The sequence below is a fragment of the Acanthochromis polyacanthus genome, chromosome 19, assembly GCF_021347895.1.
Source record: "Acanthochromis polyacanthus isolate Apoly-LR-REF ecotype Palm Island chromosome 19, KAUST_Apoly_ChrSc, whole genome shotgun sequence".
NCBI classification, from domain to species: domain Eukaryota; kingdom Metazoa; phylum Chordata; class Actinopteri; family Pomacentridae; genus Acanthochromis; species Acanthochromis polyacanthus.
Window position 1 is genome coordinate 8541676 of NC_067131.1, and position 13929 is coordinate 8555604.

General features: G+C 42.1%; 1 protein-coding gene across 4 annotated transcripts in view; it reads left to right on the plus strand.

Moving 5' to 3' along the window:
- The first annotated feature begins 225 nt into the window (after positions 1–225).
- LOC110949123 (A disintegrin and metalloproteinase with thrombospondin motifs 14) overlaps positions 226–13929 on the plus strand; it is a 49428-nt gene continuing 35724 nt past the window's right edge. For 2 of the 4 annotated variants that reach the window (XM_022190997.2, XM_022190998.2), the window contains exons 1-3: positions 226–899; positions 1299–1729; positions 13668–13824. In XM_022190997.2, coding sequence (XP_022046689.1) covers positions 821–899; positions 1299–1729; positions 13668–13824 — 667 coding nt within the window. In that variant the 5' untranslated portion in view covers positions 226–820. The remainder of the gene's footprint in view (positions 900–1298; positions 1730–13667; positions 13825–13929) is intronic. The other 2 variants (XM_022190995.2, XM_022190996.2) reach the window with 1 other exon arrangement.

Consider the following 13929-nt stretch of genomic DNA (forward strand, 5'->3'; position numbering starts at 1 on the left):
CTAACATGTGTTTGTGGACCAGTGTAAACACATCCTCTGTGAGTTATTACCTCGCATCTGGAGCTTTGTACATTTTAGAGGAAGAATCGTGCATTTTATGAGAGAAAATTAGCTGTAGGTGGATTTTTTCCCCCCCGCAAAATATGATGATATAACGTCCAGTTTCTCTTTTTGGGGGGTTAAAAAAACGTTTCGCTAAATATGTGGTTGTCTCGTGGCTCCCACTGTTGGCTGGCAGTGGCTTCAAGTTGAGCCGTTGTGAGCTCCGCAGCCGAACCATTGGTGCGTAATGGTGCACGACTGGACGGCAGATGTTTCACCAGCGGGACACTCTGTCTCTGCACACTTTATTTGAACCCTTCCAAGTTTTTTTTTCCTTCAGCGTAGGCGTGCGTTAACTCGGTGTCCTGCCTTTTTAAAAGTTATCTAAGGAAGGAAGAGGAGATAAAGCAAGAAAGAAAAAAAAAAAAAAAGAAGTGGACGACTTCTTCCAAAAACCGTCCCGGTTTCTACCGGGGAGTTGTCGTCATCAGCACCCCAGATATCCCCCCTCTCCAGCTCCCTAAATGGATGGGGCAGTCTTGGTCTATGCAGTTCAACGCAGGCCAAAAGATTGGAAACAACTTGTGAGTATCCGTCAGTTTGGCGTCTAAGAGGGGAAACGCTCAGAAATGCCCGGCTGCCTCGCTGGAGCTCAACTCTGAGGACTTTTTCTCCTGCAGTTTGTGCAGGGTTTTTTTCAGGAGGAAGGACTAAAAGTTTACAACAGAAAGGAAAACTTTGCGCTGAAGTGGCAGCTCTCTCACTATAAGCCCTCACTATGGATTGTATGTATTTATTGATGTGCTTTTCACTCAGTCAAGTATTTTTGGAGCATATTTTGGCTGCAGAAACGCACGGTGAGTGATCCATTTAATCTCCTTTTATTTGCCATGTCTTTGTATTGTATATGAGCATGGTGAAGTTTAAAAGTCCAGGAATAATGACTTCAAAATGCAGCTTTGTGCTTATTGATGGATAAACAGAATAACCTGACAGCTTTACTGTTCCGGATGAACCAAATCAATACAGGGTGTTGCTGGATTTCCACTATGGAGATCCACTGTAGGCTTAATTTCACTTTCCCTGTTTTCATAAAGAGGAGATTTAAGCTCAGATTCCTCTTTATAGAATCATATTTGCCCATGTTTTTCTAAAAAAAAACAAAAAACAATGCATGTCTTTGTGATCATCCACCTTTATAGGAACTTTCTAGCTCTGTGAATGTGATTCTCACTTGACACTATCTGTCCCATCAGAAAAACTCTCTGGAAAGTTAAGTGAATATGGTCTTATCGTGCCATTCAGCACAGACTCCTGTGGCCGGTACATTTCTCACGTGGTCTCTGCTGTAAGTGGAAGTAAAGGTGCTGCTGCAACCGCCGCCACTGCTACTGATGCCACCTCAGCCTTTGGCAGCAGAAGAAGGGTGGCCCGCGGTGCCCCCAAGATGCCCTCGGTCACCCCTGGCTCAGCTCAGCACTTGTTTTTCAATGTCACTGTGTTTGGGAAGGAGCTGCACCTCCGGCTGAGGGCCAACAGGAGGCTGGTGGCCCCGCGGGCTTTTGTGGAATGGCAAGAGGACTTTGAGGAGAAAGCCAAGGAAAGGATCCACGGGGACTGTGTCTTTACTGGGGATGTGAGCGACATGCCGGAGGCCTCTGTGGCCATCAGCAACTGTGATGGACTGGTAAGTCACCGAATGCACACATGGAACACTGGTTTGGAGACGGAGGAGGAAGAAACATGATATCTGTTTTCATTCATATTCAGAAAGTCTCTTGGAATGGACTTTTTTTTTTTTTTACCTGACCTTCCACATGCATCTGAACCTTAAATAAGGCGTGTATCAAAGCAGTGCTCCATCTGAAATCCATCTTTTAAGGCTTAAAAGGTGGCTCAAAGTTTGAGAAACTGCTGTCATGTTTTAAACCTGAAAATATTCAAACGTCCTTAGATGCTTATGAAACCGCTTCTGCAGCATAATTTCTATGCTGCTCATCTGGACCCTTAGTATCATCTCAACTATCATGCATTTTTCCAAAACATCCCATAGAGTAGCAGATGCATGGGGCAGGTGGAGAGCCTGGAAGCGGCTTTTCCACTGGTTAAGAACTCCTCAGGCTGCAGGTAATTGGTCTTGCACAGAGCCAATAAAAAACAGGCAAGTGCTCACAAGCTAATTGCGGCTAATTAGTGCATTGTTGAATCTGGCAGGTGTATCTGATTCCTTTCATGTTCTTGAAGCCATTTGATCACTGGCTGATTGCTCATTATGCCAGTGTCATTTTCTTACTCAAACCTGCTTTGATGCTACATAGAGCCTTGGGAGACAGGGGACAATTCTCAGTAGGCGATCCCTTTCTCATTACCTGTAGTTGTTGTGCCCTTTGTTAGGATGAGATGTTTTAGTGCGGCTTCATAAATTGAAGTGGCTGAAAATCTACAGCTTGCTATTTGAATGCCAATAAAAAATGCAACGTTGTTTGACCGCAACCCTAAAATATCCTAAATATGAGTGTTTCCCTTGAACCCCACTTCAGGCATCTGTTTGGCTCAGTTTCACTGACAGAAATGAAGTCTATCAGAGTAAAAATCACTTCAAAATGATGCGTTTCTTCATCTACAGGGTTGCATGTCTTTTATTACCTCCAGTCTATTCTTCATTCTGCCATAACGAGGAGACTTTAGGGTCATCCTGGCCTTTTAAACCCTGTTGTACAATGACTGAGCAGAGCATCAAGAGCCGAACCACCAATGGGTGTTTGCAGTCGAGCAAATAAGAGCGAATTTGTAAACAACACGTGACTTTGCAATGTACAGGTTGAGCCAACAGAGGCAGCTTTTCTGACAGAAATATCCTGCAAGGAATTGGGAGCCTTTTGCTCCATATTATTCTGCACTTAAAGTGAGACAACTTTATGGACTGATTGGAGTTGGCAGCAGTTATTACATACTCTTTTACCTCAAGCCACAATTCATTTCTGCTTCTTGACATGTTTGTGTGGCAGATCTTTATGTGTTGCATCAGCACAACACAAAGAAGCAATAGAAGTCAGTGTGTTGTTTGTCACCATCGTCAGTGTTTTTCCGTATTAAAACGATAGATCATCACCAAGTCAAACTTGTCGTGAAATATGGAGCTGTGTCTGTCTTAATGTAATAACAGTATGTCGTGTGTACACAATGCAACACTGTGTTCTTTAACCACAATATAATTTTCTGAAAGGCAACTGTGCTATAGCAATTGTGACTCAAGGCCACAAGTGACGCAAAGGCCCGATGCAGCACAAAGACGTCTTCACCTACAAAGATGATGGAAAAGATTTTTGCATATTTGGTATAAACCTGTAGGTGCATACGGATGCTATATTGTTCAGGTGCAAACAAGCTGCTTACTTCTGCTAGCTCTTGTTCTGCAAACATTTGATCTGCTATCTTTTGCTGGCATTATCCACATTCTCATAGAATAACCCAATCGTACTAGAAAAGTACTCTGTCTTGTGTGTCCTTGTTATGATGTGTGCCATTTACTGTGCAGATTTACTGCTTTGTGTCAAACACACCTTTGCTATAATTTCAACCTTTGCAAAAGCGCCACCAATCTAATGCCACGTTTCCTTCTGCACAATGAGAGGCTAAAGGTTAGCAGCCATGGTGAGGTCATCCAGAGGGAATGACAAAAAGACGGCAGTGACACATTGATGGAATGAGATAGTTGATCGGTGACCAGTCCAACTTTTGGAAGCAGATAACAAGACAATTTAGTCATAGCAGCCTCCTTCAGAATGTAAATGCCAGGAAAAGCATTAATCATCTACACAACTAGCTTAATAAAGGATAAGAATTAAGCCTGAGATCATTTTTTGAAGCATTTGTAGATAAGACTTGAATTGGTTCTTCCACTGTAGAAAATGCAATCAGATTTATATTCACAGATTTGCATCCTCTTAAGGCACTCTGAGGGTTGTGGGCTTTTTGTTGGTGCGGTTTGTTCAACTAAACCACAAATAGTACTTTTTTTTAACAGTTCAAGTTACTTTTCGTAGAGAAGAGTTTCCCGGTAAAACTGCTGATACTGCAGTCTGTGTGTTACGTGGAATTTCAGTGACATTGCATCTGGAAAGACAAGCTGCTGCTGACTTTTTCAAATGTCTTATTTCCAAACTTGGCGCATCACACATAGCATTTCATTCACCTCTATTTCACTGTGGTGGCGGCAGAAGTCTGAGGCCAGGCAAGCAAAACAAAAACTATCTGGAAGACCGACTATCACTAAGTGCATGTGGGGGGGATGAATGTTTTGTTTGTGATTTGGGTGAACTTACCCTTTAGACGCTGCAGTCAGACTCTTAGGAATATTGTCCATGTGTTTCCTTGCATCAAAGCCAACATAAACATGGACCTGTCTGCGCATGCAGGGGTGTTCGGGGAGCATTTGAAGTTGCACAGACAGCTCGCAGGCAAATTATTTAGTCTGTCATGTCTGCTTGATGTGGAAGGACGCAAAGGAGATCCTGTCTGATGAAAGGAGTGAATTTGAAAGGTATAAGAACATGAATCAGGCGCTCTGGTCACAAAATGCGGGCCAGATCTTTGTGATGTCTTGACGTAGTCCTTGCAAAAACCCTTAGTCTTCAAAGGTAGTTTGATAGGGTCCCTCATAGAGAATAAACACGACTGAACTGGGGCAGATGCATATCACAGTTGGTATTTTTCTCGAAGTGCTTGGACTTAAAAATCACACCAGCAGTCATAACTCTTACAGTTATTGCAGCTGCTTCAGTACAATGAATTTCAGTGATAAGGTTTGCTAGTTCAGAGATGACTCCCAGTTGCAGATAACTTGGTCGCCTTCTCCTGTTGCCCAGACGTGCCGGATTTATGGCATTCCAAACTCATGACGGATAAATCATGCATAGTAAAGCTGCATATTAATCTGCTATCAAGTGGGTATATTTGGTCTCACAGCGCCACCATATTGTCACAGAGAAATTGCTTAGACCTGCACTTTCAGTTTCATTTTTATATTTAAGTGACCGACAGATAAATGTAACTCCTGCTAGATGGCAACAGCTGCGGGCTCAAGACGAGCACGGACTATTGTTGCGGAGCGATGAGTGATGGCTATGATTATACCGGTGCTGCTCATGTGTTGGGAATTAGCACAGATGACGGCCTGATTGAATTTCATGTGTGATGGAAACATGAGTGCCAGATAACCGTGGTCGGAAGAGCGCTATTTCTGTGCCCATCAGTTAAAAAGAGCGAGAGCCGCCCAGCAACAGTCAAAAGTCAGTTGGATAACTTTTTCTCTAAAGTGGAGCGGACAGTTTTTCCATCGGCTGGGGATGGAAAACGTCTTCGTAAATTGTTCTATTCATGAATGTTTACAGGAATTCTGTAGGAATTTTGCACTGAGCTGGGGCCGGTCCAGTATTCCAGGATCCTCCGGTGTTCCAGTACTCTGCTGGCACGGAGGTAAAGTCTCTAAATTAAGAGCTCCGTCAGTGGAAGCCCAACAACTCAGCCAGCGATGTGATTTATTTCCTCTCACTCTGATCCTTATTTGTAGCAGCTACAGTATGTCTGTCTAAACAGGTGCTCATTCAAACACACACTGGAACACACACAAATAGAATGAATGCTACTACTACCACCAATACTTTGTCCTGTGTGCTATTGTTACGTCTGCCTCGATTACTGCAACGGGTTCACTGCTATAGATTCTTTTTGCTACTTCTACTTCTCTTCCTACACTTTCTCCTGCTACTATTACCTCCACTTATGGTACTATAACAACTACCTTTTACTCTATTTTTGGCCATCGTTGCGACTACTACTTCCAGCATCAGTGATTTTTCCGCAGATATTTTACAAACTGGAACCTTTTCTTAAACTATTACTTCATCCACTCCATCCTCTATTACTTATCTATGGTACTAGTACAACAAATACCTCTTCTACTGGTACAATTACTAGTGCTACACTACTAAAACAGCTTCTTCCTCTCCTACAGTATTTGCTTTTGATGTTCCTTCTGCCACTTTGACTACATCTACTTCTTCCACTACTTCTTATCTTTCCCTAATCCTACTACTAATGGTACTACAACTTCTTTTACTTCTGCTACTACTACTAAATCTTTGTATCTCCTAGAACCACTTCATCTAATATCACTGCTACAATTGTTTATTTACTGCCAGTACTACCAGTGTCATTATCACTTTTTTTTAAGCTACAAAACTACGACTACTACTCCTGTCACTAATGCATGTACTGCTATGATTACCTTTTCCCTGTCACTTCTAGACTAGTGCCACCACATCTTCCTCCGCTTCGTCCCTTTGTTATTACTAGTAGTGCCAGTATTTCTTCTACAATCCTTAAGCAGATATTTTACAAACTGGAATGACTTCTTTAACTATCACTACAACTTCTGCTATTAATATTTGGGCCCAGTCCAAGTAATACCTCTTCTACCACTACATTTGCACTCCAACTTGCGTTTGGCACTACTAATGGTACTACAATTTTTTGCTACTTCTACTGAAGCCTTGCTGTTCATAGAACTACGGCTAAAACTGCTTCTACTACAGTATTACCATTACCATAAGTACTTTTTTCACTACAAAGCTACCTTACTCCCACCAATGCTACTACAACAACAACCTCTTTCTATACTCCATCTGTCACTAATACATGCACTACTATAACTACTCATCCAATGTTACTACTAGTACTAGTACAACCATGCCTTGCTCTGTCTTTGTCATTACTACTAGTACCAGCACTTTTTCAACAGCCATTGTGCAGATATTTTCCAAACTTCATGTACTTCCTTTACTATTACTACAAGTGCATCTTCTTCTACTACTTAACTTTGCGATTACTGCCAGTAAAGCCCCTTCTACTCCTGTTACTAAAAAACCTCTACTGCAGTATTTGCGTTTGGTATTCCTCTTGCTGGGTTTACTAAATCCCCTTCTTCCACTACTAGTTAGCTTTAGTATCACTAATCGTACTACAACAGCGCCTTTTTCTACTACTACTACTACTACTACTAGAACTCTTCTTCTGTTAGTGCTGCAGCAGGTACTTGTTCTTTGACAACACTGCTATTACGATTTATTTTTCTACTCTTCATTTCAGTATTGACAATAACATAATGACGACTGTATTAATAGTCATTTGTCAGCTTTTCAAGCCAGATATGGTTTGAATGCAAAACCGCTCATAGCAGCCTCCCAATCTTCTGCCTCATTTAACTGAGCTACTTAATGCCTGAATTATTATTATCATTATGCATGCTTGCAGATTCGTGCTGGTGATTTTAAGCCTGATTTTCTCTGTGTAGCCCTCATCTTGACCACTAGCTATGCGTGCCCTTTGTAGCCCAGCACAGTGAGCTGATGAAAAGGAATCAAGTAGTAATCCCCTGCTCCCATAACCTGTCTCATACGATTATTTCAAACCCACGACCCCGCTGAGTCCAGCACCATTGAGCCATGATTTACCCTCTGGCTTATTGATCTCTTCGGTTTCGCTGCAAAAGCTTAGAGCCAGCATGATCAACCTCTCAGATGCTGCCAGCATCTTCCCGCATGATACGTGTCATTTCATCCTGACACCGACATGGACGAGATTATGGACCGTGTGTCTAAAGATCACACAGTTAATATGAAAATCAGAGTCCATGCCCTGATCTCAGAGGTTGACAGTGGATTACCTTTGTAACTCTCTGCCTCTCAGTTGCGAATCAACAAAGAGTGTGTCTGGAATCAAAATTGCAGGTTTCCAAGCAATCTGCCACAAATTACAGGTTGAACTCCTGGAATGATGGCCGGACTTTGATTTCCTAGCATGTTGCATCTCAAGCATCCGTGGCCTGGGGCACTTGTTCCATATTTAGATTGCGTTTGTTTGTCATGCACCATAAGGGATGTCTCCAATAGATTGTCGCAGTGGATGACCACCGTGTTTTCATGCCAGCGGCGTATTGCATGATGGCCGCCATGCACCCAATCCATGTCTCCATTTATGTTATAATATGGAGCGAGTGTTCTAAAGAAAAACAACTTGGCCTGTGATCTCTGTGACTAAGGGTGTAATTTCCAGTGGGGATGGGGGAGAACATGCCTCACTCATTTTCCCAAGATCCTAGTTTGGTTCCTCTCTCTTTTTTAATGGTGGGAATCAGTGTTCATTAAAGGTCGGAACAAGCGAAATATTAAATAAACAAAGATACTAGATCATTAATCAAAGCAATACCATCCTTATCTAGACAAATAAAGTGAGTCATGCAAGATAGAACTGAAAAAAGCTCTGTTCTAATGCTGTGGTTAGTGATTATTGTAGCGAATAGGTAAATTAGGCTTTCTTGCTACTTTCTACTTGCTGAAGGCTACATGCAGCCTGACATTATTGCTGTATCTGCAGACTTTAGTTTGCTGTTGAAATCATTTGCCTTTTTGGTATCTAAAATAATGCATTCGTATTATCAAAAAGGCACAAGAACTGTTTGTAGGCCAAAACTAAGATACCGATACACCCAAACATATGCACACAGTTTGTGAAGATACTTGTACTCCATTCTGAATTCATTTAATTGGGTTTGTTTGTATTGTTTTCCTGTCTTTTCTTTGCCTAATTGCGCCTCTTGCCGCTTGGGAAGCCGAGCCTTTTGTGCACATTCATGCGTGGCGTATTTATTTAAACAAGACCAATTTCCTACAGCGAAGCGATTTCTCCAGCTTTCACCTCGTTTGCCTCGGTGCATTCGCTGCAGGTGAGAGCCTCCGACAGCTTTTGCGCAGGCTGAAAGAGTCACTCTGAAATTACATACAGTAAATATCCACCTTCAAAGTTGCTCTGATCGATGTGTGGAATTTAATGTGCCGGTGAGCTTACGGGTTGGCGATATTTGCCTTTTTCTTTTTTTTTTTTTTTGTATGGTTTCACAGCAGGGTGCCTCGCTGTTTTTCGGAGCAGATGCAGGAGAAGTTATAGCAGAACCGCATGCCATAATCACACAGCATGTGGAGCAACCGGATGACAGGGATATCACTTAACCTCAAGTGACCCAGATAAGCAATCTTCTCTGTGTTCAATCTCTGCGTTTCATCATCGCAGGTTGAAATCTGAAAAATCATCTCAGGAAAGGAAAACAAAGCTTCATTTGTCGTGAGTGATGATGATGACACAATTTTCCACATGCTACAGATGGGTGACAAATTAAAGAAAAAACAAACATATAATGTTTTAGCAAGACGCATTGCTCCTGTGCATTGATTCTTTATGTCTCTGGAGCTCTACTGGAGAATAGAAGGCTATTTTTGGAGAAGATATTCCCTCATTTGGTGTTTAAATAATGGTAGAGAGTGCCACCGAACACCAAAATGCCCAAAATGACTCATAAGTGTTTAAGACGGTTAAGATTTGTTGGCTATGAGGCCACATTCAGTGACCCCTCATGCCCTGTGAATGGAGAGCTTCAGGTTTTCCCTTAGATCCCAAATCCCAAAAAATAAATTTCTCACCAGTTTTGTCAGTGCAAAGAGTGATGAGAAAGATTCCAAAACAATAGCAACACCGTGGTTTTCCTTATTTACGACTGTGTGAAAGGAGATTCAAGCCACAGCTGAAGCCCAGGCTTGAGGGTGTAATTTTCACTGTGAACGAGGCAACACTTTTCATAATCTAAGTTCAGTCTCTCCAGTTTCACAGTTATACTTTGAGTGTTCCTACTTGACCAGCTGTTAGCATTAAATTAAGTGAAGCTCTGACTTAATAACATGCTAGAATGTCTGATAGAGTTGTACGCAGCCTGTCAGGAAGCTCTACAGATACTTTTTTTGCGCCTGAAACTCCCTTTTTTGCCATGTTTTGGGGAAAACATTATGTAATCTGCAATAATATAATAAAAGGATGCTACTGGGGCTGCAGCTATCGATTTCTGTGCATATATAGTACAGTATATAGCGCATTAAACGGCGCCTCGAGGCATTTTAGCAATCGAATTGCTGGAATTACTTGAGGAATCGTTTCAATCCTACATCCTTTGTTTTTTAAATTTTCAAAGCATTGTTTTGCCTATAAAATGTCATAAAATAGTAAAAACCAAACAGTTCCAAGTTTCTTGGGTCCAAGTTGATGTTGTCCAACTATATTTTTATTTGACTGAACCATCCACAAACCAAAGATTTTGAACTTAATGATATGAGAGAGAAAAGCAGCAAAAGTTCAAATTTTAAAGGCTGGAAGTTGCAAATATTCAGTAATTTTTCCTTATGAATTACGGTTAAGGATGAATTTCCTGTTAAATGTCTCAGATGTAAATCAGTCCCTTTCGAAGTCACGCAAATGCAGTATTTTAAGTGGCGTCAATGTAGTTTTCAGTGAAGCTATTAATAACACAGAAATGAATCCAGGTCTTCTGAAACTTTTTTTGTCCCCTGACACGTCCCTGTCTGGCCCAGACTTCACCATAGAGTTTACATGTGTTTACATTTGGCTCCTCTGTAGGCCCTTCCAGATGCTGCTGCTGCTTCTCTCTCCCCTCACAAACCCGACTTCACTTTCCACCCACTGCTGAAATAAGAGACCACAGAGGAAGTATTGGAGCATGTCGTACTTGGCATTTCCTGGTCAGGGGGCTGGAGAGATTCTTTCGCTCCTCTTTGCCCTCGCTGTCACATCTGTCCACCCTCAAGTTCACAGCGTTTGTATTGTTAGTCCCAAGTGACAGCGTGCCGAGGGTTTTCAGATGAAGCTTTCTTTTTGCGGCACAAGGTTCTGTTTGCTGCACTGTATTTAGATTTTCTTTTTGCAGCTGTAAATACACACATTCTTGCCAAAATCTTGTTGGTGTGCCTTCTTCATGTGGATAATGATAGACTGGACAGGTTTCTTTTCCCACAGTAGGAAGAAGAGAAATGCACTGTATTCTCACAGTGTAGTTTGTGCTTATAAAGCTTAATAGAACCGAGATGATAAACAGAGGAAATGTGGGGGGGGGGCTTTCCGTTTACAGTAGATAATGTGTTTTTGGAAATGCTGTTATTTTTAGTGCATAGTGGTTCATTAGAAGCAGTTCGCAGCAGATTGTATCGGATAGAAGCATTAGTAGACAATGTTCTTGGATGATTTGGAGCACATCATGTTGCAGTGTCACACCAGCTGTGTACCAACAGCCTCATTGCTACATTTTTAACAAGTACATTCTAAAATAGGAGAAAATCATTGGCAGTTTTGTTAGTATCTGCATGAGTTTCCTGTTGCTGCTTTCCCACAGAGACATGCAGGTTGTGAAGCGTCCGTCCGTCTGTCTGCTCTGTCGTGCACCAGCTACCCATCTGTAAAGGATAAATATGATAATCAATGGACAACAAACGAGGCAGAGTTTCTGCTGTGCGTTGCCTTTTGTGTGGACAAAACCGTCATGGCAGGTCTACACAGGAGGCATTCCAGCTGCTTCTTTCACTCGACCGCAACCTGATGTGTGTGTTTACTCTGCAGATCTATTGTCGTTTTATTTGCTTAACTACAGTGATTGTGCGATGCATCGTAAAGGCGCTGCCAAGCTGTGTCCTACACTGCATATCGTGCCTGAACGCATCCTGTGTGGACTCGGATGGAGCGCCGAAACTGCTGTGACTAAAATCAATTTTAGACATTAACAACGGCTCAGAGGGCTGGTTGTCACTCGCAATGACCAATTTGCAGACTTGACTGTAGTTTCTCTCAGCTCTACATAGCTTTGTAGCTTTTTTCAGACCTCCAGTTCCACCGTTGTGGTTCACTGTAAATGCTTTCATCATTTTCAGCTGCAACAGGACTGAAACTCACTCTGCAACACCTTCTCAGCGGACAGAGTAAACTGGCAACTAGCTTTTGAACATAGTGCACCACTTAGCAGCTAAAGAGGCAGATGCTTTCCTCAGAAGATGGGGAAGGATTTTTTCTGTCTACTGTATGCACAAGAAGGGAACAGATAACAAGTTAACAGGTGATAATATGTAAATGGTGTGCTTACAATTTGTTTCTGCGGCCTTGAAGTGGCAAAAAAAATCAGTTATTGCAGGTTCAACTGAAGTTTAAACATTTGTTACGATGAAGCCTCTTTTGCCTTCATTTGTTTTTGGGGAGATAACAGCATACTAACCAAAGATGACTGTTGCTGTAACAAATAGGCTCCATAAAGTAACAGATGTGATTTTGTCGCATCGACCAACCAATGCTTCCAATCCATCAACACAGAAGGTAGCCAAGATGCATAAACGTGCAGTTTAGAGCAAGCTGTATCACTTCAATTACACAAAAGTTAGACTGACAAATCGGGATTGATGATTATCAGCCCGGCTGATTATTGTGGCCGATATTTGGCATTTTTCTTGTAATTGATTGTTCAGAAATAATTGCAGTCTGATGCAGCCTCCTCTTTCTGTCTGTAGTCACTTTGTGATCTCAAATGTCTCCCAAGCAGCAAAAACTGAACAAGAAGCACAAGCTGTTGCCACAAACCAGATAATTAGCCTCTCTGACAATGGCTAAAGCTATGCTAAAGGCTATCGGCTAAGTTAGAAGGCAGCCACAAGTGACCCTGAAACAGTATAATGCTTTAATATATGGAACTTAGTGGACAATAAAAGTGATGGAAAATAGAGAAGAACTGTAGATGTAATGGCAGGAGACAAACTGATCAACCTCAGTCCATCCCATAAACAGAGGAGAGTGTCCTTAATCACTTCTTTTTCTATTTTACATATTCAATTATAGTTGCCCTCATTAATGTAATGTTATGAATGATAAGTTCTCTGCTATCACATGCTGTTAAAACACTACATATGATGTCTGTGCTTTACAAATCTGGTTTATCGGCCTTTGTTGATCACCAATAACTGCCGTCAATATCGGTGAGGAATAATATCCACAATTCCTTGAACTGTACTGTATGTAACTGAAGTCTAATTTCATTGGTTTCCCTATGCAGGCCATCTGAATATTTACCTTCAGTCATATTACGAAAACAGGCATGAAACAGAATAATATTATCATTATAGAGTCCACCACATTTTCAAACTTAGTTGTCCCCCTGGAAGTTAAGGGGTTATGGAATGGCCATCCTGGCGTACAAAACCTTGCTATTCCTCCCGGTGTATGCAAACCTTTGAAGGAAAGCAGCAACATCACAGTCGTTAAGTAAAGAGGCAAGTCTGGGAAGTGTCAGACATTTCCGATTGCATGTCAGGCAGTTTAAAAGAAATTAAGTACTCAAGTGCACAAAGTAAAACTTCTACCCAGGACTCTTTGGGCATCCCAAATTGGTATCAAAGCTCAGTAAGAGTGTCCAACTGAGAGGGTTTCTTTGAATGTATTTAAAAATGTAAAGCAGATGGAAAGACACGGGCGAATTGAGACATCGCTGCTCATCATCTCGTTTGGGGTGAAATCACTGCGACACTCCATGAATCTCGGTGAAGGGGCCCCAAATTGTGCCTACCTGCGTCATTCCACATCCTTACTGAATCTTCCAATTGATCAGGCACGCTATAATTACAGGCTCCAGTGGAATTACCGTCCTTTAAAGGGAAGAGCGGTGCACTAATTTTAAGCCCCTCTTTTTCCAGGCAGGCCTGATCCGGACTGATAATGGGGAGTTTTTCATTGAACCCCTCGAGAAGGGCCAGCAGGATGTGGAAGTGAAGGGGCGTGTCCACGTGGTCTACCGCAGATCAGCCATCAAGCGGGAGACGGGCCAGCGGAGAGACGACCTTCACAACGAAGGTAGGCGAAGGGGAAGGAGCGTGACGTCAGTGGAAACAAAAAGCACTGTGTGGGCTGGAGTGTTGTGACTGCATCCACTGTGAGAGAAAGTGCTGCTGGTTCACA